Below are 27,181 nucleotides of genomic sequence, written 5' to 3'. Positions count from 1 at the left end.
ATAGACATGAAAGGGTATTAGAAGTTTGGGTGATTATTCTAGTTTTATTCAATAAAAGTGTTGTTGCTGTGGACTGAATATAGATATTAAAAACCTGGAGAGTGTTTTTTTACCTCCAAATCATGAAGTTGATTCTCAGGGAAGCTTCTCCCAGCATTAAAATAGTCATGACTTTCTTGCAAAAAAATATTTTTTGAACTAGGTATTCAAATATTAAAATATCTGTTTTTCCAGAGTCACTGTACCATTTCACTTTCCACAAGGAATGTATGTGTTTCTCCATATACTTGCCAGCATTTGGTGTTGTCACTATTTTTTATTTTATTCATTTTGATAGATGTAGTGATAGCTCACTGGGGTTTTAATTTGCATTTCTCTAATTGTTAGTGATGTTGAACATCTTTTCATGTGCTTATTTGCCATTTGTATATCCTCTATAGGGAAATGTCTCTTCATGTCTGGCCCATTTTCTAATTGGATTGCTTGTTTTTTATATGACTGTTTAGTTTTGAGTATTCTTTATATATTTTAGAAACTCTTATTCTGCAGGTGTGTGGTGCACAAATGTTTTCTCCAGTCTCCACTTGTCTTTTCATCACTTAACAGTTTTTCATGAAGCAATCATTTTTAATTTTGAGAAAGCACAATTTGTCAATTTGTCCTTTTATGGATAATGTTTTTGTTATAAAGTATAAGAGCACTTTACCTAGCTCTAGATCCAAAATTTTTTTCTAAAAGTTTTCTAATTCTACATTTCCCATTTAAGTCAGTTATCCCTTTGTGTTAATTTTTGTTTAAGATGTGAGACTTAGGACAGATATTTGCCTATGGATGCCCAATTGCTCCAACACCATTTGTTGAAAAGGCTATCTTTTCTCCATTGAATTGCTTTGACACCTCTGTCAAATATCAGTTGGGCATATTTGTGTAGGTCTATTTCTGGGTTCTCTCTTCTGTTCCATTGTGCCCATCCCTTTGCTAATATAGTATTGAATACTGTAACTATAAAATAAATCTTAACATTGGGCAGACTAGTTCCTCCCAGTTTATTCTTGTTTCCAAAATTGTTTTAGTTATCCCAATTCCTTTATATTTCTATGTAAATTCTAGAATAATCTTGTATATATCTTTAAACAATCTTGCTTGGATTTTGAGAGAAATTACATTAAATTTGTATATCAATTGGGGGAGAATTTACATCTTTACTATTGAGTCTTCTAATCCATAAACACTCTCTATATACTTATTTGCATTTTTTTATATTTGTGTACTTTTGTACACAAATCCTATACATGTTTTGGTAGATTTTTCTTTGCTTTGTATGTTGATTATAAATGATATTGTATTTTTAATTCCAGTGTCCACATGATTATTGCTAATTTATAGAAATGCAATTGATTTTTTAAATGTTTATTTTTCATCCTGTGACCTTGTTGAATTAACTTATTAGTAGGAAGATTTTTTGTAGATTCATTGGGATTTCCTACCTAGACAATTATGTCATTTGCAAATGAAACAGTTTTATTTATTCCTTTCCAATCCACATGCCTTATGCCTTTTATTTCCTCTTTTTATTGCACAGCCAGAACTTTCAGTGCTATGTTGAATAACAATGATGTGTGAGTGAACATCTTTATTTTGTTCCTATTCTGAGGAGAAGCATTCAAATTTTCACCATTAAATATTAGCTAAAGAATTTTTATAGATGATCTTGATCAAGTTGAGGAAGTTCTCCATTGTTTCTATTTTTCTGAGATTTTTTTAAAAATCATGAATGGCCCTAGCTGGCCTTGCTCAGTGGATAGAGCATCGGCCTGTGGACTGAAGGGTCCTAGGTTCGATTCCAGTAGGGAGCATGCAGGAGGCAGCTGATCAATGATTCTCTCTCTCTCCCTCTCTCTTCCTCTCTGAAATCAATAAAAATACATTTAAAAATCATGAATAGATCTTGAATTTTGTTGATGGCTTTTTCTGCTTCAATTGATCTGCTTCAATGATCATGTGGTTTTCTTCTTCATTAATTTTCAATCAGTCTTATATCCTTGGAATAAACTCCACTTGGTCATGGTATATAATGCTTTTTATATCTTGCTGAATTCTACTTACTAATAGATTAAGAAATTTTGTGTCTATATTTATGAGGGATACTGCTCTGTGGTATTTGCTTTTTGTGTTATTGGGCATTTTTAGTGTTTTTGTTTTGTTTTGTACTGTCTGATTTGGGTATTAGGGAAATACTAGCTTCATAAATGAATTGCAAAGTTCCTCTCTTGTTTCAGGAAAAAAAATGTTTAAAATTGAACTTAATCTTCCTTAAGCTTTGACCAGTGTTGCTAAGTGATTAGAGCATAGGCCTGTGCACTTGAGGGTTGCAGGTTCCATGCCCACCACAGGTCAGGGTGTGTGAGGGAGGCAATCAATCACATCAATGTCTCTCTTTCCTCTCTCTCTTTCTGTCTTTCCCTCTCTCCCATTCCTCCCTCTCTCTAAAAATCAATGAAAAAAATATCTTCACTCCTTGGGTGAGGATTAAAAAAAAATCTTCCTCAAATATCTGTTATAATTCTCCAGCAAAACCAACTTGTTTTTCTTGAAAGATTTATAAATTACGAATTCGATTTCCTTAATAGCTATAGGACTATTCATGTTATCTTTTTCATATTGGGTGAATTGTGCCAGTTTGTTATTCATTTAAGCTAAATTGTCAAATTTATATGGGTAGAGTGGTTTACAATATTCCTTCATTGACCTTTTAGTGTCTATAGAGTCTGTAGTAATATTCCCTGTTTCATTCCTGATATAGGCAATTTGTGTATTTCTCTCTTTTTTCAATTTCTGCTTAAGAACAGCAGGAGGTAATTGTATAATGATTTATAGAAGATATGTTTTGAGCAGCCAAAACAGGAAACATATGCTACTGTGTGCATGAGAGCAAAGAATTTTTTTACAAATAAATGTGCAGTATGCATTGCTTTTTAACCTACCAAAAGTCATTCTGCTTTCCAATTCTTACTTTACATCATTACTAATAATAGCTCTCATTAAATACATGCTGTGTCGGACATCCTACAATATACTTTTCATGCAAATACAACCACTGCAAAAGTGAATATTATTTACCACATTTTACAGATTGGGAAATTGAGACTTCTCAAAGGATACTCAGTAACTTTCAAAGACAGTTTTACAGTTTATCCCTCTCAACACTTCAAAGCAATGCATACACTTTCCATTGCACCATGCTGTATTTATTTTTCTCTACAATTACCCCAAATGTCTTCCTATATAATAAAAATAATGGCACCCCCTTTTTTTGGTTTGGTAAGAAAATTACAGTTTAAAAGATCATTTTATCCAAAGTACAGGGTGGGCAAAAGTAGTTTTACAGTTGTTCATATGGAAAATAATACAATAATTAATACGTAATGATATAAGAATAAACTCTGTTTCATGTATTCACAACTGTAAACCTATGTTTGCGCACCCCTGTATAAGTAAAAGCAATTCTGATGAGGGTTATCACCAAGAAGTAAATAAATAGTAGATAGAAAAAAGAGCTTAAGGTTCAAACCAGAAAGATGTGACAGAACAAATACTTATATGGATGAATTTAAGATGATATGAAGTTTTAAGAATAAGTAAAGGGTGTCCCAAAATTCACGCAAAATTTGAATTTTTGTGTGAGCATTAACAACAACAACAACAAAAAATAAAAACCTAATTTTACTTGGTTTATTGAATCAGATTCTAATATCTGTTGCCCTTTGATTTCAATCCCTTCAATTTGATAAACATTACCAAGTACCAATATGGCCCAGGAGCAGGGACAATGAAGACCAATGAAGACCACGGCTTTGCATATGTGCCAGCAAAGCCGTGGAGGCCATTTACCCGATGTGCTATTCCATACTTAACCCTATACTATATACTTTATGAATCAATAAAAAATTTACAATTTTTAATTATAAACCTGTGTTTTCTATCAAAATTACTTCTTGCGTGAATTTTGGGACACCCTTTACAATACATAGGACTTCCTTTGGAATAAAACACTATCAGTGTCATGGAAATTTATGTCATACTAGAAGCCCAGTGCATGATATTCATGCGGGGGGGGGGGGGGGTCCCTCAGCCTAGCTTGTGCCCCAATGGAGGGACATTCTATAAAGTAACTGACCTTTTTCTTCAAATGCGTCATGGTTTTAAAGTCTAGAAAAGACTGAGGAATTGTTCCAGTTCAAATGAGATGAGAACTAGACACACTGTATGGTTCTGGATGGGATCTTATTGCCATAAAACATTATTATGTCTAACTCCTATATCATATCTCTCAACTGGTTCTGATATTTGAATCGGGTTATAGGATTCAATGCTAGTAACATGCCAAAGTTCAATATCTGATTTTGTTTTCTGGTTAAGGATACATGTCCACGTTCATAAGAAATAACATACCAGCCGAAACCGGTTTGGCTCAGTGGATAGAGCGTTGGCCTGCGGACTGAAGGGTCCCAGGTTCGATTCCGGTCAAGGGCATGTACCTGGGTTGTGGGCACATCCCCAGTGGGAGATGTGCAGGAGGCAGCTGATCGATGTTTCTAACTCTCTATCTCTCTCCCTTCCTCTCTGTAAAAAATCAATAAAATATATTTAAAAAAAAAAAAAGAAATAACATGCCAAAGTATTTGGAGCTGATGGGATCAGCAACTTACAAATAATTCCAGGCAAAAAGGTCTTTATATTGTTTTCTAATTTTGCTGTAAGTTTTTTATTGTTTCAAAATAATAATATTAAAACATGAAAATTACTGTGAGAAATGTAGAAGATAAGTTAGAGCAGATGAGAGTGCCAGCAAGGGAGCCATTATGGAAGCTATTTCAATAATCAAGTCAAGAGCAGGTGAATTAAGACATTTGCAGTGGGAACAAAGAAAAGAGGAAAGCTTTGGCAGATACTAAGGAAACAGAATTGAGATAGTTTGGTTTGCTATTTACTAGTAGCTAGGGAGAAAAGAAAAGGGAAGGCTCTAGGGCAACTCAAATTTCTGGTTTGGAAAACCAATTAGATGGTAGTACCATTAATATAAAGAAAACAGAGATGTTTTTGAAGTAAGCTGATGTAATGGCAAATAAGTATAGTGAGCTTTATTATCCAAACACGCTAGGCTACTTGACCAAATAAAGCATATTTTATTATCATGTTAAGCTGACTTTGTACTCTCTGGCCTCATGTTTCCACAAGAAAGGTAATTCCACCAGAGTAACATTCTTGGCCTATTCTCCCTTCACTCATATCTCCCCATGGAGTGAGAACTGCTCAGCTGCAAAATGTCTTTGGGGAAAGAACTAAGCATTCCAGGCTCTGCCCCTTCTGGGCTTCTCCTCTACAGAGCCAACATGTCAGCATAATCTATACATCCCTGCTCTTCTGTATCAAAACCACCTTGTAGATGGCTGTGATGTGTTTCATTCCAGGGCAAAGTTACAGCAAGCACATTTAGCTACATATCCAGAATAATATTGTCCAATCAGTTCTACAGTAACAATAAAAATTATGACATTTTATTTTAATTTGTCTAACTCCTATATCATATCTCTCAACTGGTTCTGAATCTGGGAGAGAAAGTGAAACAGTGCAGTTAATTTGTATACCAAACTCAAACAATTATGTAAACTTTTTTATTCCTCATAGTGACTAATATAGTGCTTGAAACAAACTTATTGAATTGAATTCAATCAACGTAAAATATAATGATGCTAACATAATACTGTATTATAGTGAAAAATATAGGTCCTTCTAATTACTTGTTTTTCAGTTTTAGGGATTTAACACCATTGATTTAAAACTTGTTTTTCAACAGGGTACAGTATACTTATTTTACTTTTCTTCATACATAAAATAGAAATTATAATGGCTCTATTATCTGATATGATTGCTCAGAGAATTAAGTAAGTAATGTATAGATACCATTCTGTAACAGACTACATGAATGACACAGATTTATTGCTTAGTAATCATGTCCCCTTCTCAACAGTGTAAATTTGTGCAGAATGAGTGGAAAAATCAAACCAGAATGGAACTGCTGGGGTCAGCTATAAAGAAGCATATCAAGTGACCTATATCATGTTTCCCAAATTGTGTGCTGTGGATCACTAGTTGTGAAAAATAATAATGGGTTTCCAAGGGTGGAACTGGGGGAAGGCTATGAAAAATCCTTCAGTGCAGAAAAGTGTTTAACCCTGTAATTCCCTAATACATTTGACCACTGGAACATTTTTTACTCCAGAAACACCACTCAGAATGAGTACTTCACAGATATTGAGACATTCTGATTGAGGGGAAGAGGGTAGAATATGTGGTTGAGACTTCTTCATTTATTAGAATACCCTATGGTGAATTTGGCACAGCATTAAGTAAAAAATCTATAAAAGCCTTGCTCATTCTATTGTGCTCCCTGGACAGTGTATATGCCACTTTATCTACCTAATTTCTATTCAAATATAAAGCTCCATTTGTGTACCCTCTTCCTAGAATAGCCTTCCCTGGCTTTTACCCAACCATCCTCTGTTAATTAAAATTATACTTACTGAGCACCGATTATGTACTAGGTGCTGTCCTAGGTACTAGGATTGAGCATATAATAATCATAATAGTACATTGTTCTTTTTCTTATGGAACATCCATTCGAGTGGGAAAGACATTGACCAACACATAAATGCTAAATCAGGTTTAAAATATGTTACAGAGGAAAACTAGCATAAAGGAGCTAGAACGTGAAGTTGAGGCTACTTTATATTCAGTGGTCAGAGAAGGCCTCCTCATAGTGGCATCTGAGTATGACCTGAAGGAAGAAAGATAATGAGCCACGTAAGTCAGTGGGAGAAGGGCATTCCAGACAAGTCCATGATGAGTATAAAAAACGTAAGGCAGGGACTGTTTGGCTTATCTGAGGCAGTGGAGAAAAGATGGCGTGGCTGGAGTAAAGTGAGCTGCGTGGAGGCTGACAGGAGATCGATTAAGAGGTTAAAGAGAGAGTCAAATTACTTAAGGGGATGTATGATTGTAGTCTGAGTGAGATGGGAAGACATTGGAAGTTTAGCAGATGAATCACATGATCTGATTTATGTAAGTCCACCTGCCAATTTGTAAAAGAATAATAAGGGCACAACAGTCATTGCCAGGAAACAGAGTGAGAGGCTTTTTCAAAAGTCCAGGCAAGAGCATTAATGGTTTATATGATGGTGGCAGAGGAGAGATGGTCAGAGGGTCCTGATTCAAGATATATTTTGAAAAGAAAACTAGAGGAACAATTTTTAAACTTTTTTTAAAATCTCAGGACCATTTCATACCCTTAAAAATTACTGGAAACACTAAAGAGTTTTCGTACAGGGGGGTAATATCTTTAACTATTTAGTATATTAAAAATTAAAACTGAGACACTTTTAAAAACATAGGAATCCAAATGCACATTTCATTAGCCATCAGAGCTATGATGTCATTGCACATCATCGCGCAACAATGGAAAACTCCATCAAGCACTTGTGCAAATAAGAGTGGAAAGGGAAAAATATGTTTGTATTATTATGAAAACAGTTTTGACCTCACAGACCTCCTGAAAGGGTCCTTGAGACCGCCAAGGGGTCCTGAACCATAGTTAAGAATTGTCGGCCCTAAAGGGTTTTCTGATGGACTAGATGTGACAGAGTGAGAAGAAGAAAAGAATCAAGAATGGGATCAATTTCTTTACCCTGTGCTGCCATGAACTGAAATGCAAAGTTTAGTGCCACACATGTTAAGCTTAAAATGCTTTTTAGACATTTATTTGAGATTTAGGGTAGCTGGCTGCATATGAGCCTGAGTTCAGGGAAGTGGTTGGGGCTGGAGATAGAAGTTTAGGAGTCATCGGCATATAGACAGCATTTAAAGCCCTGGAACTGGATGAGAATACACAGGGAATGAATGTAGATTGGGAGAAATCTCACGATAATCCCTGGGATTATTCATTCAATCAATGAATTCCATCAGTGAAAATCTAAATGTTATCTCTTTAGAACACAGTCTCCCTCAGTCAATTAAAGGTTCTTTGAGGTCATTTTTATATGTAAATATCATTTTATGATGCCCAGCATCCAATAAGCACTCAACTCTGTTTACTGAATAAATAAGCAAATAAAGTAACAATGTGCTCTGTGGTACATTCATAGCTAAATTCCAGAATTTTAGAACAGGCAAGAGTAGGAAGTTGAAGTGATCAACTTCAGATTCATACATTAGGTCTACTATTCATCACGCGGTCAAACAGGTTCCCATGAATGGAGAGGCAGAGGTAACTACTGCAGGCCTTTAACTTTGCCCAGTACAAGTCAATAACAACGGATGAGATTAGGTTTCAAATTCTAATTCGCACTGAAGACATTTAAAACAATAATGCCAACGCTAGTTTCTAGACATTTTGTTTTTTAAGGAAATTTTTCCCAGAGAAATTTCCATGTATGCATTCTTAATCAAACTGCCTAGAAATGCTCTAGGGAGAAAGACATGCCAAAGAATGGCACCCACTGAGATTTTTATGTATGCGGAAGAAAAAACCTGAATAACCACACAAAAGAAAAAAAAACAACCATTTAATAAAGTCTGCTGCTGTAAAGGGCATTGTGGGCACAAAATTCAGAGAATCAGGTTTTATGCTTAGAAAAGGAGATGAATGTTTTTATTACATGTAGAAAGGGTCAGCAATAAATCATTCCCCATTTTCAACGTGGGTAAATATAGCCAGAGTTTCATCAAAAGAAATGAGGATGAATAATATTCTACTGGCATATGATTGGCATGGCATCTACAAAGAATGATGGTGATTTTATTCATTAACTAGAGGCCCGGTGCACAAAAATTTGTGCACTCGGGGGGGTCCCTCAGCCTGGCCTGTGCCCTCTCGCAGTCTGGGATCCCTTGGGGGATGACTACCTGCTAGTTTAGGCCCACTCCCTGGGGAATTGGGCCTAAGCTGGGAGTCAGACATCACTCTGGCAGCCCGGGAGCCCTTGGGGGATGTCCACTTGCCAGCAGGAAGCAGGTCTAAGCTGCAGTCGGAAATCCTTAGTGCTGCTGAGGAGGCTGGAGAGGCTCCCACCACCACCGCTGTACTGGCAGCTGGCAGCCTGGCTTGTGGCTGAGCAGAGCTCCCCCTGTGGGAGTGCACTGACTGCCAGGGGGCAGCTCCTGCATTGAGCATCTGCCCCCTTGGTGGTCAGTGTGTATCATAGTGACCAGTCATTCCCAGTCTTTCCACTGTTAGGGTCAGTTTGCATATTACCCTTTTATTATATAGGACAGAAGCCTGGTGCATGGGTGGGGGCCGGCTGGTTTGCCCTGAAGGGTGTCCCGGATCAGGGTGGGGGTCCCGCTGGGGTGCCTGGCCAGCCTGGGTGAGGGGCTGATGGGTATTTTCAGGCTGGTCACACTTCCTTCAGGGTGGGGGTCCCCACTGGGGTGCCTGGCCAGCCTTGGTGAAGGGCTGACGGCTGTTTGCAGGCTGGTCACACCCCCTTCAGGGTGGAGGTCCCCACTGGGGTGCCTGGCCAGCCAGCCTGGGTGAGGGGCTGATGACTGTTTCCAGGCTGGCTACACCCCCTTTAGGGTGGGGGGGTCCCCACTGGGGTGCCTGGCCAGTCTGGGTGAGGGGCTGAGGGCCGTTTTCAGGCTGGCCAAGACCCCTGGCGACGGAAGCTCCCAGCCTCTCCTTTTCTTCTTTTCTTTTTTTATTCTGGGATTTATTTACCTTCTATAATTGAAACTTTGTTGCCGGCTCCTGCTTCAGCTCCGTAGCCACGGCCTGCTGAAAGCAGGTATCTAGGGTTTATTTACCTTCTGTAATTGAAACTTTGTCGCTTTGAGTGGAGCTCAGAGCCGGTTGGGAAGCTTGGCTTCCTCCATCATTGGGGCAACCAAGCCTCCTGCTTGCTCCAGCTCCATGGCTGCTGGCCGCCATATTGGTTGGGTTAATTTGCATATAGTCGCTCTGATTGGCTGGTGGGCATGGCTTAAGGCATAGCGAAGGTGCGGTCAATTTGCATGTTTGTCTTTTATTAGTGTAAATGGAAGATAAAGATTGTAGTGGGTGCTTTTTGGATTCTGGCTTTTCCCTTCAGCCTGACCCAATTCTGTGTCTATCTTTATTGGCTTCTCTCACATCCCAAATTTCAGTTCATATCTCCATGGCTCACTTATGCAGACACCTCTATGGGATGAAATGCTGGAGGTTGGGAATACCCCCTAGTTAGCCAGCATCATTCTGGGTAGATTTGAATGACTTTAGGAACTTAAAAGGCTCCCAAACACATTTCCTAAAAGCCAAAGTTGCTATCATCAGAGCCACTATGGATGAGACAGCAAGAGAGGAGTGTCTCTCAAAGGTCATATTTCTAATGTGGACAAACACCACTTTTAAATCACTGTAACAGCAAGTCAGGCTGCTACAGGGCCTTACAATTTACACAGCACCACTGCAGATTTCATCTGATCTGAGCTTTACTGCACCCCTGAGAAGGAGGCAAGGCAAATACCATCCTCACATTGCTGACAAGTTGAAGGGTCAGAAAGGTTACACAGAGGATGACAAGCATGATTAGAAATGAATTCCTAGAAAGAGCAGCAATAAGGATTTTAAAAAAATACTTATCTTCAGAGATACTGATTTAATTAGTCTGGGGTAGGGTCCAGGCATTTTTTTTTTAAATCTTCTCAGGAAATTCTAATTTGTTGAGGACTACTGATTAATTGTTGGGGGCACTGATTTCTTAATATCTTTTTCTTTCCCAATTGTTCTTTGTTTCACCTAAGATTATTTTCTATTATTTTATTATCTTTCTGTTTTTAGCTTTCACTTCTCACTTGGCTTTGGTTCAAGGACTCCAGATTACTGAACAGAGTCTTCTTTGGTTTCCTCCGTTAGGTTACAAACTACAGCCGTCTATGTTTCTGCTCTTCTTCCTTTTTCCAACCTATTATTCTCCTCTCAAACTTCATCATCCCTTTGGAATACAATGTTCCATCTTGATGATTTTCTCCCCAAGGAGCTAATTAACATGAACAGATTACTGGAGTTAGGAGACCAGAGTTCTTCCAGTCAGTGACTCTGAAAGACTGGGAAAATTATTCAACCTCTTTAAGTCTCAAACCCAATCATTAAAATAAAAAAAATAGTTACCTTGTAGGGGTTTTTAAAGGGCAGGAGTGGAGTGGAAGGGGTCAATGGGGGGGAAGGGGGGGACAACTGTAATACTTTCAACAATAAAGATAAATAAAAGCAAAAAAGAAATAAATGAAACACGTGGTCAATAATAGAAATAAATGGCCCAATACACTAAAAGAAAAATATTTTTAAAAGATTATCTTTTAAAAGGCCTTTTTATTTCTTATCTACTTTTTGCTTCAACCCAATACAATATTCTGTACTCTGAGTTATAGGACTCTGTTTTTTACCCACTCTCATTTCTAATTTTAAAATTTAGCGTATATATTCTATAACCCCACAGTGCCCAGTAAAATAGTATTCTAAGTTTGGCAAGAATTTTATATACCACAAGTTCTACACTCTTAATAATGGAAGGGAGAGATGGTATGGATTATTATTAAATTACCTTATTATTAGCTCATTAAGCACCCCAAAAAAAGTCCAGAAGAATATCTAAAATATTGATTTCCTTCAGGTTTCCACCTGATTTAAACAGAGTCCATCGTGGATAGGAATTCAGGAGCAACTCATCTTTCTTCAAATCATCTGCCTTAGTCTCTTGAGAGACCTGGGCCCTTGACTTTTATCTTTCTATGGCCTCTGTGTGCTTCTTTTTATAAGATCCCTCCATAGCTGTGAAAAAGTGTAGCCTTTTCACTTCATTGTGTCAGATTCTACTATGGATGGGGTTTAAAGTATGTGGTGGGATCTGTACCAGGAACAGCCTCAAGATAATCAGAATTTCCAAATTTTCCAGGTTGACTTGCTGTTAATATCCACCTATGTTCATTAAAATGTTATTATCAAATTCAATATTAAGCACCTAATAAAATGATTCATCTGTGATATTGTGCCAAAATTGTCTTTTTTCTGCCTCCACCTTGGGTCACTTCTCAAACATCCCCATGTCGTGAAAAAGGAAGAGTAGAAAAATCCATCCAGCTAAAACCAACACCAAGGGTGCAGCCCCAAAATCCAATGCTTTAACAGCCAATTCCTTATCCAAACACTCCAGTAATGCCAGTGTTTGAACTTTGGAGCTAATTAGATTTAGTCACTCCTCCTATTATAAATTTAACATTTCAGTCCTCATCATTCATGTCTCTCCCATCAACTTTTAATCTCCTCTTTCCCATTCTTTACAACCAGATTTAATTTCTTTACAACCAGATTTAATTTCATGCATCCTGACATTAACACACACACACACACACACACACACACAATGGTTTCTTAAATTCTGTCCTTCCTTCAACACCTGTCATACTTTCCTTTTACCACCAAATTATTCAAAAGCTTAATCTACAACCAGTGCATTGCTTTTCTTCAACTCTTCAACTCTTTGCAATTTAGCTTCTACCTTCTCCACTTTAATTAAATTGCTTTCTTGAAGGTGTTTGTCCTCATAATCACCAAACAAGCTGACATTTTGAGCTTCCTTCTGCTTTGCATCCCAACAAGTTTTAATAATGTTAACTAATCTCTTCTTCAAATTTTCTTCTCTGTTCATATTTAGAATAATATTTTACCTTTCTTGTTTTGTTTTTTTTATCTCTCAATGCTCCTTCTCTCTCTCCATTTGCTAAGGCCTTCTTTCTAAAGTATATGTAAAGAAATTACTTAAATGTACTGATTTCCAATTTCCTCATCTATAAAATGAAGATAATATCCATTCCCAAAAGAACCAGGAAAATTAAATTGTATTTTTTACTTAACAAATATTAATTATACTCTTAAGAGTGAACATTTCCAGCATTCTGTCTTTGATACTATCTCCCTTCATCATCTAATTCTATAAATGACTATAAAATCTTTACCTTAAGCTTTTACCTCTCACCAGAGCTCCACATCAATATTTCTAATTTGTAATATCATGCCACACACTCAATAGGTTTACAAAACAAAATTTATCATGCCACCCTCTTCCTCATCAAAATAAATTCTGCTCAGGTCTTTCCTATTTTTATTAAGATCATTGCAAAATCCCAGCCAACCAGGACCAGATCATTAGTCATCTTTGTCTCCCTTAGATTTAATCCATCTATTTAATACTAATGCTTTATCCAAAGTGTCTCTTGAACATCATAACCAAGTCAACTTATCCCAGAAATGCAAAGTTTGATTAACATTAAAAAATAAAACAATGTAGCCCTAGCCCGGTGGCTCAGTTAGTTGAGTGTTGTCCTATATACCAAAAGGCTGAGGGTTCAATTCTCAGTCATGGCACATACCTTGGTCAAGGGTTCTATCCCCAGTCAAGGTGTGCATAGGAGGTAACCGATCAATCTTTCTTTCTTTCTTTCTTTCTTTCTTTCTTTCTTTCTTTCTTTCTTTCTTTCTTTCTTTCTCTCTTTCTCTCTCTCTCTTCATGTCTTTCTAAAAATCAATGGGAACATATCCTCAGATGAGGATTAAAAAAATAATTAAAATATAAAAAATAAAACAACATAATTTATCACATCAACAGAACAAAGGAAAAATCATATGATCATCTAAATATACACAGAAAAATTTTGAAAAATGTCAACACCCTTTTATGCTAAAAACTTTCAGTAAATTAGGAGTAGAAGAGTATATATAATAAACATAGGTTATATTGTATTTAATGCTGAAATATTAAATACTTTCCCTTAAAGATAACAAATAAGGAAAGGATTTTTGGTTTTACCAGTTCTGTGCACAATTGCCCTGCAGTCACAGTAGTATTATATTATCATATCTAATAAAGAGGTAATATGCAAATTGACCATCACACCATCACAAAGATAGCTGTGCCCACAGCAGAGGCGGGTTTTTCTGTAACAGAAGACGGCTACCCCACAGCGGGGGCCGAGTTCCCTTAATGAGCCTTAATGAGCAATCAGCAGGGACCTGAGGCTGCACCCCTGCCTGGTGGGGCTTGACAGGGGACCTCAGGCTGCACCCCCTGCCCTGGTGCCAGGCCAAAGGACCTCAGGCCATGCCCCCCGCCCAGCAGGGCTTGACAGGGGACCTCAGGCTGCGCCCCCCACCTGGTGAGGCTTGACGGGGGACCTCAGGCCACACCCCCTGCCCAAAGGGGCTTGACAGGGTACCTCAGGCCACGCCCCCCACCTGGCAGGGCTTCACAGGAGACCTGAGGCCACGCCCCCCCACCACAGCACTGGGCCGGGGGACCTGAGAGTGTGCTGGAGGCCCTGCGGCTGCGCCCCCCACCCAGAAGGGCTTGACAAGGGACCTGAGTCTGTGCCCCTCGCCCAACGCCAGGCTGGGGGACCTGAGGCTGCGCGACCTGCCCAGCGGGGCTTGATGAGGGTGGGGCTGGCCAGGTCTGGATATTGCCCAATGGGAGTGGAGCCGGCCGGGTCTAGGTCTTGCGGGATTTCTTTTTTCTTTTTTTAAATATATATCTTTATTGATTTCAGAGAGGAAGGGAGAGGGAAAGACAGATAGAAACATCAATGATGAGAGAGAATCATTGACTGGCTGCCTTCTGCACGTCTCCTACTGGAGATCAAGCCCGCAACCCAGGCATGTGACCTTGACTGGAATCGAACCTGGGACCCTTCAGTCCACAGGCCGACGCTCTTTCCACTGAGTTAAACCAGCTAGGGTCCTGAGCGATTTTGAGGTGCCCACGGGTGGGCGGGGACTTGACTCTGGGTTCCGCGGCGTGCCCCAGATTCTGACAGGAGGAAGATTTTCATATACATTTTACTAATTTTCTTTCATCTCTGACATTTTGATTATAGAGAAAAGGCAAGTAGCAATATTAAAATATTTCCTCTAATTAATTCCCTTTTAATGTGCATGAATTTTGTGCACCAGGCCACTGGTTAATAATAATAATAGACATAAAGACTAGAAAAAGAAGAAATAAAACCATCATTATTCTCAGAGGACAGAAGAAAACCATTAAAAATTATTTTTAAAAGGAACTACTATAACTTTTCCATACGTTTATCCAGGTGGCAGGACACAGGATAATGGAAAACTCAACAGCATTTCTATATACCAACAATGAACAATTGGAAAGTGAAAGTAATAAACAATACTAAAGCATTAAGTCAACTCAATGAGAAAACTCTTTTTCTATGTAGGAAAAAATAATGAATCTCAACTCTTACCTCACAACCTACAAAAACAATTTGAGATAGATCATAAAACTAAATATAAAAGCCAGAACCAGAAAGCATCTAGAAAAAATATGAGAGCACATATTCACAACCTGAACAAAACACAAAAAGCACTAACCAAGAAAGAAAAAAACTGATAAATTGGATCAAAAATAAAATATTCCATTCATCAAAAGTTATCATTTAAAAAATGTGGGTAAATCATCTTGATAGAGAAGCTCAGGAGAAACCAGTAGTATATAAATATTTCAGTCTCTATGAGTTGAAAATAGAATATTTCACAATCTGAAGAATCTTATGACATGAAAGAATCCAAAGAAGCAAAGGTAAAAAGGTCAAACATGGGATACAGAACTAACAGCTGTGACTTAGTGAGTTAGTAAATATGCCATGCCCAGCCAGTGTGACTCAGTGGTTGAGGTTGACCCATGAACCAGGTGGTCATGGTTCGATTCCCAGTCAGGGTACATGCCCGGGTTCCAGGCTTGATCCCCAGTAGGGGAAGTGCATGAGGCAGCCGGTCAATGATTCTCGTCATTGATGTTTATATCTCTCTCTTCCTTCCTCTCTGAAATCAATAAAAACATACTGAAAAAATAAATAAATATGCCAAATAAAATCAAACAACAATACACTGCAAAATCTGTGGCTTCTAAGTAATTAACAGTAATTCCAAGCATGCAATGTATAATCAGCCCTACCACAAATTGAATGCAATGAGTCCTTGTTTACAATGGATATTCTCATGTATAGGTAGAGTTATGGAAAGTAGACTAGATAAAGACATACACAAAGAGAAGGGGAAATAACTAAACTTGCTCTATCTAAGTAGTATATATTTGCAGTGAATGCAATGAAAATTATGTTTTTATTCCTCATCAATTCTATAGCATTCTCACAATAAAAATGAACACATGTGCCAATGCCCAGGCAAAGAAATGCAAATTCATGAACACAGGTAGTTTTCAGAGTGAAATGATCTTTTCAACTATGTTATTAATTTCTAATTAGTAAATTTTAAAAGTGTTTTAATACCCATAAGTCAATCTAACTTCACATTTTTTGCATTTCCAGCCAAAATTAGCAAACACTTTAGAGGATTAAACTTGTGATCAAAATATAGGCTCTTATATAACCTAACAACAATTATCTTTTCTTTGGAACAGTTAGATCTCAACCATTCTCCATCCCTCACACACCTGTGACTTGTCAGAACACCCCAGGGAGTCCCCTGTTCTATCCATCCAGCTGTCCCCCACCCACACTCTTTAGTCTCCAAACCCTTTCCTGAAATCACGTGTCCTACCCTGATTCTCCCTAATAATTACTTCCACTAATTTTCTATTCCCTGCTCTCTACAGTGAATGAGGAGCCCCAGGAGGTTAGACATCATGAGGAGAAATAAGCAATCCGCCACAGTCTCTGCGGTAAAAAGAAAATTGAGGTTATATTCTTTCCCAATTATACACCTTAGCAGTCATTGTTCTATTACATACAAACTTATAGGCTGCATTGGTTCTAAGTTAAATACCATAATGCTTAGTTTCCTGACTTGCTTCACTTTTTCCTCCTCAAATCATCACTATGACAGCTAAGAAAGGAAGCTGGAGTTAGTTAGCTTCACAGACATTTACTAGTAACAATGAACCAAGGAATAGAGTCAAGTTGGAATTTCTGGCTTTAACACTACCTCTCGTTTTCTTCAAAGTTTACCAAAATAAACACAGCTAAAGAATATGTAAGGAAGGATTTATGGATTAAGTTTCCTTAGGGTTGCATAGACTTCAGATATGTAGAAAGAAATCCGTTTTTCATTCATTGAATGACCACATGCATTTACATTAGAGAATTTACGTTGGTATAAAAGTAATTATAGGACAATCTCTTACCTAAGACATTTTAAAATTTCTGGAAATGTTATGGCTTCACAGTAACACCAGAAACAGCTTCATATAATGAGAGAACCGATGACAGTTAATGTGGCATTTAGCATCTAAATATGGGGTTAATGAGGTTATTTCTTGAAGCAAATGAACTAGATGACATTTCCCTGAAGAGGAAGAAAGGGTTTTTGAAGACATTTTTCTCCTCTGCATATTGGGACTCTGTGTAAAGTGACTGTGCCTAACTGACCCCAAACCTGTAAGTTCCTCATAAAGATGTCATGTTGTACAATCTCGTGAGGATTTTTCTAGCCTCTGAACAGGACCAGAAGAGACAACTATTATATGAAAGAAAGGAAAAGAACTGCAAATTAGTTGTGCAACTTAGCCCCTTTGGAGTGCCAACATCCTTACCCCAAACACCAGAATATCCATTCCCTTGGAGTTAATGAAGGTTAACGGAAACAATTTATATGAAAGTGTCCAAAACAAAGTAAGAAAAAGAATAAAATATTCTATAAACTGAGGTGGATAGGTAAGGTTTAAATTCCATTTTAAGAAAATTTTAGCCTTTGCGACAACATGAATGACCTGGAGAACATTATGCTAAGTGAAATAAGCCAGTCAGAGGACAAGTGCCATATGGTTTCACTTACATGTGGAATTTAATGAACAAACAACTACCAAGCAAAATAGAGAATAGACTCATAGATAGAGAGCAGGCAGTCAGCTCAAGGATGGGGGTGCAGGGAGGGGGGAATGAGGAATAAAGAAAAATAAAAGAGAGAGAACTCATGGACATGGACTACAGCAGGGGTGGGCAAACTTTTTGACTCGAGGGCCACAATGGGTTCTTAAACTGGACCGGAGGGCTGGAACAAAAGCATGGATGGAGTGTTTGTGTGAACTAATATAAATTCAAAGTAAACATCATTACATAAAAGGGTACGGTCTCTTTTTTTTTTTAGTTTTATTCATTTCAAACGGGCCGGATCCGGCCCGCGGGCCATAGTTTGCCCACGGCTGGACTACAGTGTAGTGATTGTGGAGGTGGAGGGGGAATAGAGGGCATAGAGGAGATAAAAGTGATGGAAAAAATAAAAAATTTTAAATTTTAAAAGGAAATGAATGAACTAAACTGCACGTAAATGTGGGTGAATATTCATAACATAATATTGAGAGTAAAAGGCTAATTCCAGGTAAAATAAATAAATAAATAAATGCCATTTTATTAATGAGGATGATGATTATAATAAGAATCGCCCTAAACAAATGATATGAAAGAAGATAAGATATTAAGGAAATTATGGCTCATTCACAGCAAAACAGTCTTAAAAGGCAGGCACATCTGTCTTACAAATTAGCTCAAAGGACTTGTTCATACTATATACTTAAGTAGATGGTGAATGGCATTGATTGGATCCACAGTCCCCCTCTCTTGGATTTTATGAGGCCCATTCAGAACGAGCCAGGTTTGAGAACAAGACCAAGTCCATGTTCTGAGTTCTCCTGTTGGCAAAAATATAATGCTAACAGCTTTATAAGTGCTATTTTCAATGAAATATCACAGAACAGCTTGTCCCAGTGATATTTCTAAAGCTTGCCTGCAAACCGCCTACTGGGAAATCCAACTGAAAGAGAAGAAAGAGGGAAGCGAAAGAAAGCCACACAGACAAATGACAGGCATGAGGGAAAAGAACAAAGGGTAAAGGGAGACCAGCTAGGCGAAAGTGAGCACTGAAGGGAAGTAAGGAGCAATGAGATGTAAAATACCAAACACAGGCAAAATTAGAGACCGTAAGGAATAGAGAATGTAAAGAAAATATATAAAAACAACTGGGGCTGGAGGATAGGGAAGTGATTACAAGCAATGCAGCATGTTCAGAGAAATGAAGACAAAATGAGCAGGAGACACCAAAAAAAAGTAACAACTTAATAATTGGACTATAATTATTAAAATGTTATGAAAGGAAGATGATGTGAAATAGCACGTTTCCTAAGCTTCATTTGTGTGTTTTTTCTATAATACACAAATTCCTTTTTCTAAAAGCTGATATAGATTTCAGTGTCTACCATCAACTCCAAGGGCAGAAAACATCCCCTTCCAAGTCCGTTCTTTTAATCTAAAAATCAATGTACATATCATAAAATAGGCCAGGCATTGCAACATCAGTTTTGCATGCACTGATTCAGAAACAAAATACGTTATGGTGCAGATAATGTCATTCTGGGCACTTACCTGAGGTCGAATAACTTTTACAATATTTTTGAGGGCAGTGTCGGGGGATGGAGGTGAGCAGTCAGGTGTTGGGCCTGTAGAGCTGTTTCTATGGTTACTAGTTCCTGGAGCAGTAATTGCTACCTCAGAGGCATTATCTGTGAATAAAAATAGAACTGCCATGAACCTAATCACTCAGTTTACCTTTTAAGACTGCAAATTAGTTTAATGACCAGGAATTGAGATTTCAACTTAAAACTGGTATCAATTACAAGATCATACTGAGGAATATGCTCAGCAGTATGTTTTGAAGATAATGTTTATTGAATGCGTTGTTCTCTTTTAGAATAATATCACCCCCTGTGGTATTATCCCAAGAAAGAACAGTATTATTATTCAGTTAATAATGATAAATTAACCAACATAGCTGTGAAGACTACCACAATTATATGAATGACCAAAATTTTAACTTTAAAAAAAACATGATTTTTAATATATTATGGGGCTAAGTTTTCTTCATAATCTTTCAAATGGGTATTGATCTTTATTAAAGTAGATGTTTCATAGGTCCAATTCATAAAACCCCAATTCAAACCTCCCCAAAGCATTTCTCTCAAGCTATAGAAAAATATCCCAGTGAATTAACCTTGATGAGAAACTGACATTTGTAAAAAACATTTTTATAATACAAAACTATTACCCCACAGATAAATATATCCTCCTATATGGTCAAAACTAAATGAATGAAATTTCAAAAATCTAAATTAGTCTTCCCTTATGGTAACTGTTTGGGGGGTGGGGTGGAAGGATAAAGAAAGTAATGTCTTCAAAATCAGCAGCATGTGAAACATTTTCTTCTTAAGTTTATATAAAAACAAAATAACATCAACGATGCCATTTGGAATGTTTAAAATACTTGGGAAAGGATGACAAATGTTTTATAAATAACTTCTGCTAGCACAAAGAGAAGTTATATTATTTTAACAACAATTTGGCAATCCTCTGTGGCTTTTTATGGAAACGATTGCAAGTTCAAATCTGCAAAAACATATACTTCCCTGTTATAATTTTAATTAGTTCCCAATAATGTTCTGTCCTAGACAGCTAGCTGAATTGATGCAAAAGAGACTGAGACTGTGAATTGTTTATAGACCAGCAAATCTCTCTGTTCCACAGCTACTGTCTACAATCCCAACTGAAAAGCAGTAATTTATGAAGGCATCTCTTGCTCATAATAAGTGAGGATATAAAAACTCTACCCCCCACATAAAAATATAATTCAGTCTTCTGGGGAATCTAGACACAGGCTTATGAAAAATACAAGTGTGGCACATTGAATTAAATAGATCCTTCATTAAATATGTCTTTAAAATGTCCAGAGTTCTCTCTTAACTTCAGTTTAATGGATCAGGTGGGAATTAGCATTTCAAGAACAGGCAGGTTTGTATGGGTGGTCTTCTGAGTAGAACAGAATAGTATGAGTCAATATTGAAACAGAGATAAAACATCAGTCAGCAAGAGGGTGACAAAGATGCCCTGCTTCTCTCCAATTTGTCCTTCCTTCTTTCATTCATTCAACCATACATCCAAAAACATTTATTTGGGGGCAAGGATGTCAGTTATTATGTTCCTTCTAAGGATAAATTTTAAAAAATCTCTAGCCATGGGTAGCAGGTAGGGAGGGATTAAATAGGTGGAGCAGAGAGGATTTTTAGGACAGTAAAACTGCTCTGTATGATTCTATAACAGTGAGTGCCTGACATTTTAATTTGTCTAAACCCATTAGACTATACACCACGAAGAGTGAACCCTAATGTAAACTACGAACTTTGGTCCATAGTTTGGATAATGATGTTTCCATGTAGGGTTGTTGATTGTAGCAAATGTACCCCACTCTGGTGGGGGGTATTGATTGGCGGGGGAGGCTGTGTCCATGTAGAGGCAGAGTGTATATGTGAACTCTCTGTATCTCTACTCAATTTTGCTGTGAATCTAAAACTGCTCTAAAAATAATGTCTTCAAATATTTTTTTAAAAATCTCTGCCCTTGCCCTAGCCGGTTTGGATCAGTGGATAGAACATTCACCTGTGGACTGAAGGGTCCCAGGTTTGACCTCAGTTGCAGGCTTCTCCCCAGCCCGGGCCCTGGTCGGGGCGCATGCAGGAGGCAACCAATCGATGTGTTTTTCTCACAATGATATTTCTCTCTGTCTTTCCCTCTCTCTTCCACTCTCTCTAAAAATAAATGGGAAAATATCTTTGGGTGAGGATTAAAAAATATATATCTCTGCCCTTGACAAGTATGCAATCAAATGTGGCATCAGAGATGCAATTTATAATGCAATATAACTTGAGAATTGATAACAGATCAATGAAGCACGATGAAAAAGCAGGGGAGGACTGTGGCTGGAGAGGAAGGTGGTTGTAAAAGACTTCAGTTTTCAGGCAAGAAAGCTGGAGTAGAACATAAATCATAACAACATGAAGGTAGAAGGAGCATAGATGAGCTATTTTATGTTAGGAAGAAGTTGGAGATGAGTTTAAATGAGTTAGAGGAAGGTTTTTAGTATAAGAATTCACATTTAATTCTGTAGGCAATAAGAAATATTGAAGGTATTTAAGCAGGGAGTGAGTGACCTAGCAGTAATAATAGCTAAAGTTTATTGGACTACAATGAAATGATGTTAGAGTTTTATTTTCCTTATCGTTTATCATTGATTCTCTCTTCTGTACTTTTCATTATTGTCTCTCTGTGTTGTATTCTGAATAGTTTCTTTTTTATTGAATTTATTGGGGTGACATTGGTTCCCAAAGCGATACAGGTTTCAAGTGTACAAATCAACAAAACATCATCTGCCTAGTTTCTTATATTTATTTTCCAGTTTATTGGTTCTTTCTTCAGTTCTGTCTGGTCTGCTATCAAACCATTTTCTTAATTTCAATCCTATTTTTCAATTCTAAAATTTCTACTTGTTTCTTTTTCAAATATACTGTCACCATTTGGCATTTTTCAGTTCCCTAACTTTTTCAAGCTTCCCTTTATTTATTAGAAAATGTCAAGGATATTTGTTTTTGCTGGGGGTTTTTTGTGTTTTTTTTTAGCATCTGAGTCCAATAATTCCAATATCTGAATTCTCCGTAGACCTGTTTCTCTATACACTGTTCTATTATCTATCTCATCTTTAATTCTTTATTATGTGTCACTCAACTTTTTGATAGAATAAGATATCCAACATTAAATATAATGCTTTTGTCTTTTAGTAAATGTTAATTCAAAGAAGCATCCCAACATACATTCTAATACCATATGCTGAAGTCTTTAGAAAACTTACCTGTTCAATGTTAGATAATTTATTTAACATCTCAGGATTTCAGTTTCCTGAACTTTAAAAATGAAAATGGTTAATAACTATCTTCTTGGGTTTATGTGTGCATATAAAATGAGAGAACACACATGAAAAATAACTAGCATGTTATCAGGTTTAATAAATTTGAGTATTGTACAGATTTAATAAATTTGAGTTTTGTTTTCCCCTATCAAACCAAATATCATCAGAATTAAAATAAAACATGGAAGTGGAAAGAAAATCCAGAGGGAGAAGCAAGAAAATAATTACTAATGTGTTTTAGATAATACATCTAGAGTAATGACTGTGAGTAATTGGGTAGGATTTGAGGCCAGCACCTTTAAGCTATTAATACAAAGAGGTAGGAACAGAATTGAATTCCAGGAATAAGGGATGATCCACTGAGGAATGATTTACTGCAAGGACTGGCCCTGTTGACTGCCTTTGGATCAAAGACAGAAAAACTGCTGGGTACTCTAAGCAGACTATAAAGCAAAAGTTTATGAATGTTTCTTACAAGTAATTTAACACACAGTATAAGACAGTGGGTAATGAAGTACTAAATTCTTTAGAAAAGACTATAAGTGTCTCTATCTCCTGAATCCATGATCTCTGCCATTAGACCAATAATTTGGTTTTATACTACTGTGCACTGTTCATTATCTCTTCTAGACTAGACTATATTACCTCGGAGACTTATATTTCCATTATCCCCGCCATAGCTCAATGCATACCTTTAAAAGTACTAAGTGAAATAAAGCAAAGAAAGCAAAACGTGTGTGTCAGTGGCAACCATCACAATGCCCATGGTGACATGAGGAAAGGTGACCTGGCTTTTATAATTCCATGGTTCTTTTCTCTAATGTTTAGAGAAAATTCAAATGAAAAGCATAGAACATACATAAGAGTGTTAGGAAACAGATTTATGCCTTAAAAATAGCCTTTATTATACTACTTATAAAAAATACCAGTTATCCAGTGGACTTTGTAAAATGGCAGCCTATGTCAAAGATATACATGATCAACCCACATCTCACACCTGCAGCTACACAACATGGCTGATGAAAATGAAATGAGGTGTGTAAAAACTGCTTAGAGAAAATTACTGAATATACTGCAATCTTAGATTGAAATAAGAAACATCTTCTAGACAGATTCCCTTACTATGCATTAGATTATGCATTATGATTGTCAGTTTCCTCTACAATAATAAGCTTAGAAGAAACCTTCTAGTTTACTTGAGCTTTTAGAGGAAAGCATTCTATGAATACAAAATAACGCATGGGCAGTGTTATAGAATTTTAATACCATTCTTTAGCATGTACAGAGCAGTTAAAGGACACCAGAGACCTTGTTAGCTGCTGTGTAGCTGACAAATAGGACTGAGATTGCTTCCGGCTGGAGATTCAGGAAAGGTGTCATAGAACAGGTGGTGATAAAGGAGGTCTCTGACAGATTAGTACAATTTAGATATAAATAAAGGGGTGGGAAGGTTGGAAGTAGGGTGAGAAAAAAGCAGAGGGATTGGAAAGAGCCACATTGGTAGAATAAGAGAGAGCTCATTTTGAATAAAATATAATATTCATGGAAAGTAATACAGAGAAATGGAGGAGCCATATAGTACAAATTTGGGCTTTGGAACCGGACAAACCTAAACTACAATCCTGGAATATTTAATCTCAGTTTCCTGTGAAACAGTGTTTTCTCATAGTGCTGTAAGAATAAATGGGGTATCTGTGTATGTATGTCTGTTTAACATACTTCCTAGCACACAGTAGGTGCTCAAATAAATGTGGCTATTATTATCATAATAATCTTGAATGTAACACTAAGTAATCATCAAGAAAGTATTTAATAGTTATTAGTCTAGCAATTCATGAAGTACAAGTTTTAATTGTTGGCCTTAAGTCGGGAATTAGCAAACTTCTTTTGCAAGGGCAGATAGTATTTTAAGCTCTGTAGGTTATACTGTCTCTTTCATAACTACTCAACCTGCTGTTGTAGCACAAAAGCAGCCACAGACAATATGTAAGCAAGTGGATGTGGCTATGTTCCAAGAAAGCTTTATATATAAAAACAAGTGTGGACCAGATAGTTAGTTTGTAGACCCCTGTCATAGTACTTCCCATGGAAATGTTTTCCCTCTTATGGACAAACCTGGGAGAATGGTATATTATACATTTCCTTTTCCATATTCATATTAAATATGAATATTCTCCTCACTATGTAATTTAAAACTAAGATTTTCATTATAAAAGTAGAAATGTACTTATTATTTAAACAAAAAATAACATTATATCTAACACAGGGGCTATGCCTTGTCCACAATAAGTGTTCAATAGATGCTCATTGGATGGATAAATAAAAAATGAATAACCAATTGAATCTTTGTATTTTAAAGTAATTTTGTTTTGCCTTAGCTGGTTTGGCTCAGTGGATAGAGCGTTGGCCTGCAGACCAAAGGGTCCTGGGTTCAATTCCGGTCAAGGGCACATAACTCGGTTGCAAGCTCCTCCCTGGCCCAGGCAGGCCCTGGTCAGGGTTCGTGCAGGAGGCAACCAATTCTTTCTCACATCAATATTTCTCTCTGTCTTTCCCTCTCTCTTCCACTCTCTCTAAAAATCAATGGAAAAATATCCTTGGGTGGGGATTAAAATAAAAATGAAGTATCTTTGTTTTAGTAATGGGACCTGACCATCATTTCTGAGACAGGCTGTATAAAAATCATAAGTAAAATAGTCCAAATATCTTGTTTCAATATTTCCAGTGAGAAGAGCCCACTATGTACTAGTTGAGGAAGTTAATATTTAATAATTGTTTTAGAGCATTATTTAATATTCCAAATAGTTATTACATTTTTACTTTCTCCTAGCGATGGCTTTTTATGAATTAGCAATTCTTTAAAATCTATTGAAAACTGAAACACTTGAACCTTCATTACTATCCCCAACAACAGCTGTGCATATTCCATAGTCTTGACCAAGTAGCTACTTGACCAGATAAAATACATGGTGGGCAGCTTCTAAAATGGGCCGGATTGATCCCTCTCTGCCTCATGGCATTCATGCTTTTGTTAATTTCGCACCCCTGGAGTGTGAGTTGAACTTGTTGATGAACTTCCAACAAACAAATACAGAAGTGATGAGATGTCACTTCCAGGGTTAAGTTATAAACAGGCTTGGGTGTGTCATCTAGTGGCCCCCCTCTTTAGATATCTTACACTGAGGAAAGCAAGTAACCACACTATCAACAGCCACTTGGAGAGGCCCCCATCGCATGGCAAGGAACTGAAACCCTCAGTTTGATAGCCCATTTGGTCCAAAATTTGTCAACAACCACGTGAGTCAGCTTGGAAGTGGATCCTTGCAGCCCAGTCAGGCCTGGAAATGACCATTTCACAGAGAGTCTGAAACCAGAATCACCGCCCTCTAAGCCCCTCCTGGATTCCTGACCCACAAAAACTCTGAAATAATAAATATTTGCTGGTTTTGGTCACATGTTTTAGAGTAATTTTCCCTGTGTGCACACATACAATATAGTTCTGAAAATAGATTTGTCATGTAAATTAAATATGTATTTCATAAGATTAGTGATTTTTACTCAAAATGTCAATAAGTTCTAGAAAAACTAGATGAAAATCACCACCTATATAGAGTTTTGTTTGAAGTCTACACTAGTCAGGAACCCATATTTACTTTGGTGATGTGGTATTTGGGCATAAAATACAGCCGCAAATTAGTCTTACTCTATTATTAACATCTGAATTTATATTTCCTTTGATATGCTATTATACTCTTCAAGTTATGTGAATACTTATGATGACAGACTTCACATATTGTAAGAAAAATATATTGTATCCAATTGGAAAAAGTTAGATTGCATTCCATATGCTTTCATAAATCAGATTGAAATGTCTCAGGATTCCCAGAAAGTAAATGGGAACCATCCAAGTATTATTTAATCCTAACTCATCTCTCCTCTTTTATACTCACAGCAGGAATACAATTTAACTTGGAGCAAAGATTTCCATTTTCCCTATTCTAGAGATGAATTCTGTATTCATATCATTGTCCTCATTTCTTCTTTATCTACCCAGTTGGGAAGGTGGGGACTGGTAAGAGATGAGGCTAAATATAAAATAAAATAAAATAAAATAAAAACCACAAGAAAAACCAGCACATCATTCAGGGCTTTTTGAACCTTATTACCAATTTGGGTCATTTTTCTAAGAACAATGACAAAATAACAAGTCACTAAAAGTTTTTAATCAGAGGAGTGATGCATTCAGATTTGTGATTTTTAAGATGACTTTGGCTGTAACATAAATCGTAAATTCAAGGATGGCAAATAGGACAATTAATATTTTATTATTAAAATAATCCAGAAGAG

The 27,181-nt window shown here is 37.1% G+C and overlaps 1 protein-coding gene across 5 annotated transcripts in view; it reads right to left on the bottom strand.

Annotated features, from left to right (window-relative positions):
- The window catches only part of ANKS1B (ankyrin repeat and sterile alpha motif domain containing 1B), a 787,939-nt gene that overhangs the window by 525,288 nt on the left and 235,470 nt on the right, over positions 1-27,181 (bottom strand). For all 5 annotated transcript variants that reach the window (XM_014451548.2, XM_006084103.3, XM_023749887.1 and 2 more), the window contains exon 11: positions 19,468-19,604. In XM_014451548.2, coding sequence (XP_014307034.1) covers positions 19,468-19,604 — 137 coding nt within the window. The remainder of the gene's footprint in view (positions 1-19,467; positions 19,605-27,181) is intronic.

Source organism: Myotis lucifugus, unplaced genomic scaffold (genome assembly GCF_000147115.1).
Source record: "Myotis lucifugus unplaced genomic scaffold, Myoluc2.0 scaffold_10, whole genome shotgun sequence".
Lineage (NCBI taxonomy): Eukaryota > Metazoa > Chordata > Mammalia > Chiroptera > Vespertilionidae > Myotis > Myotis lucifugus.
This window is presented reverse-complemented; position numbering and strand designations above follow the sequence as displayed.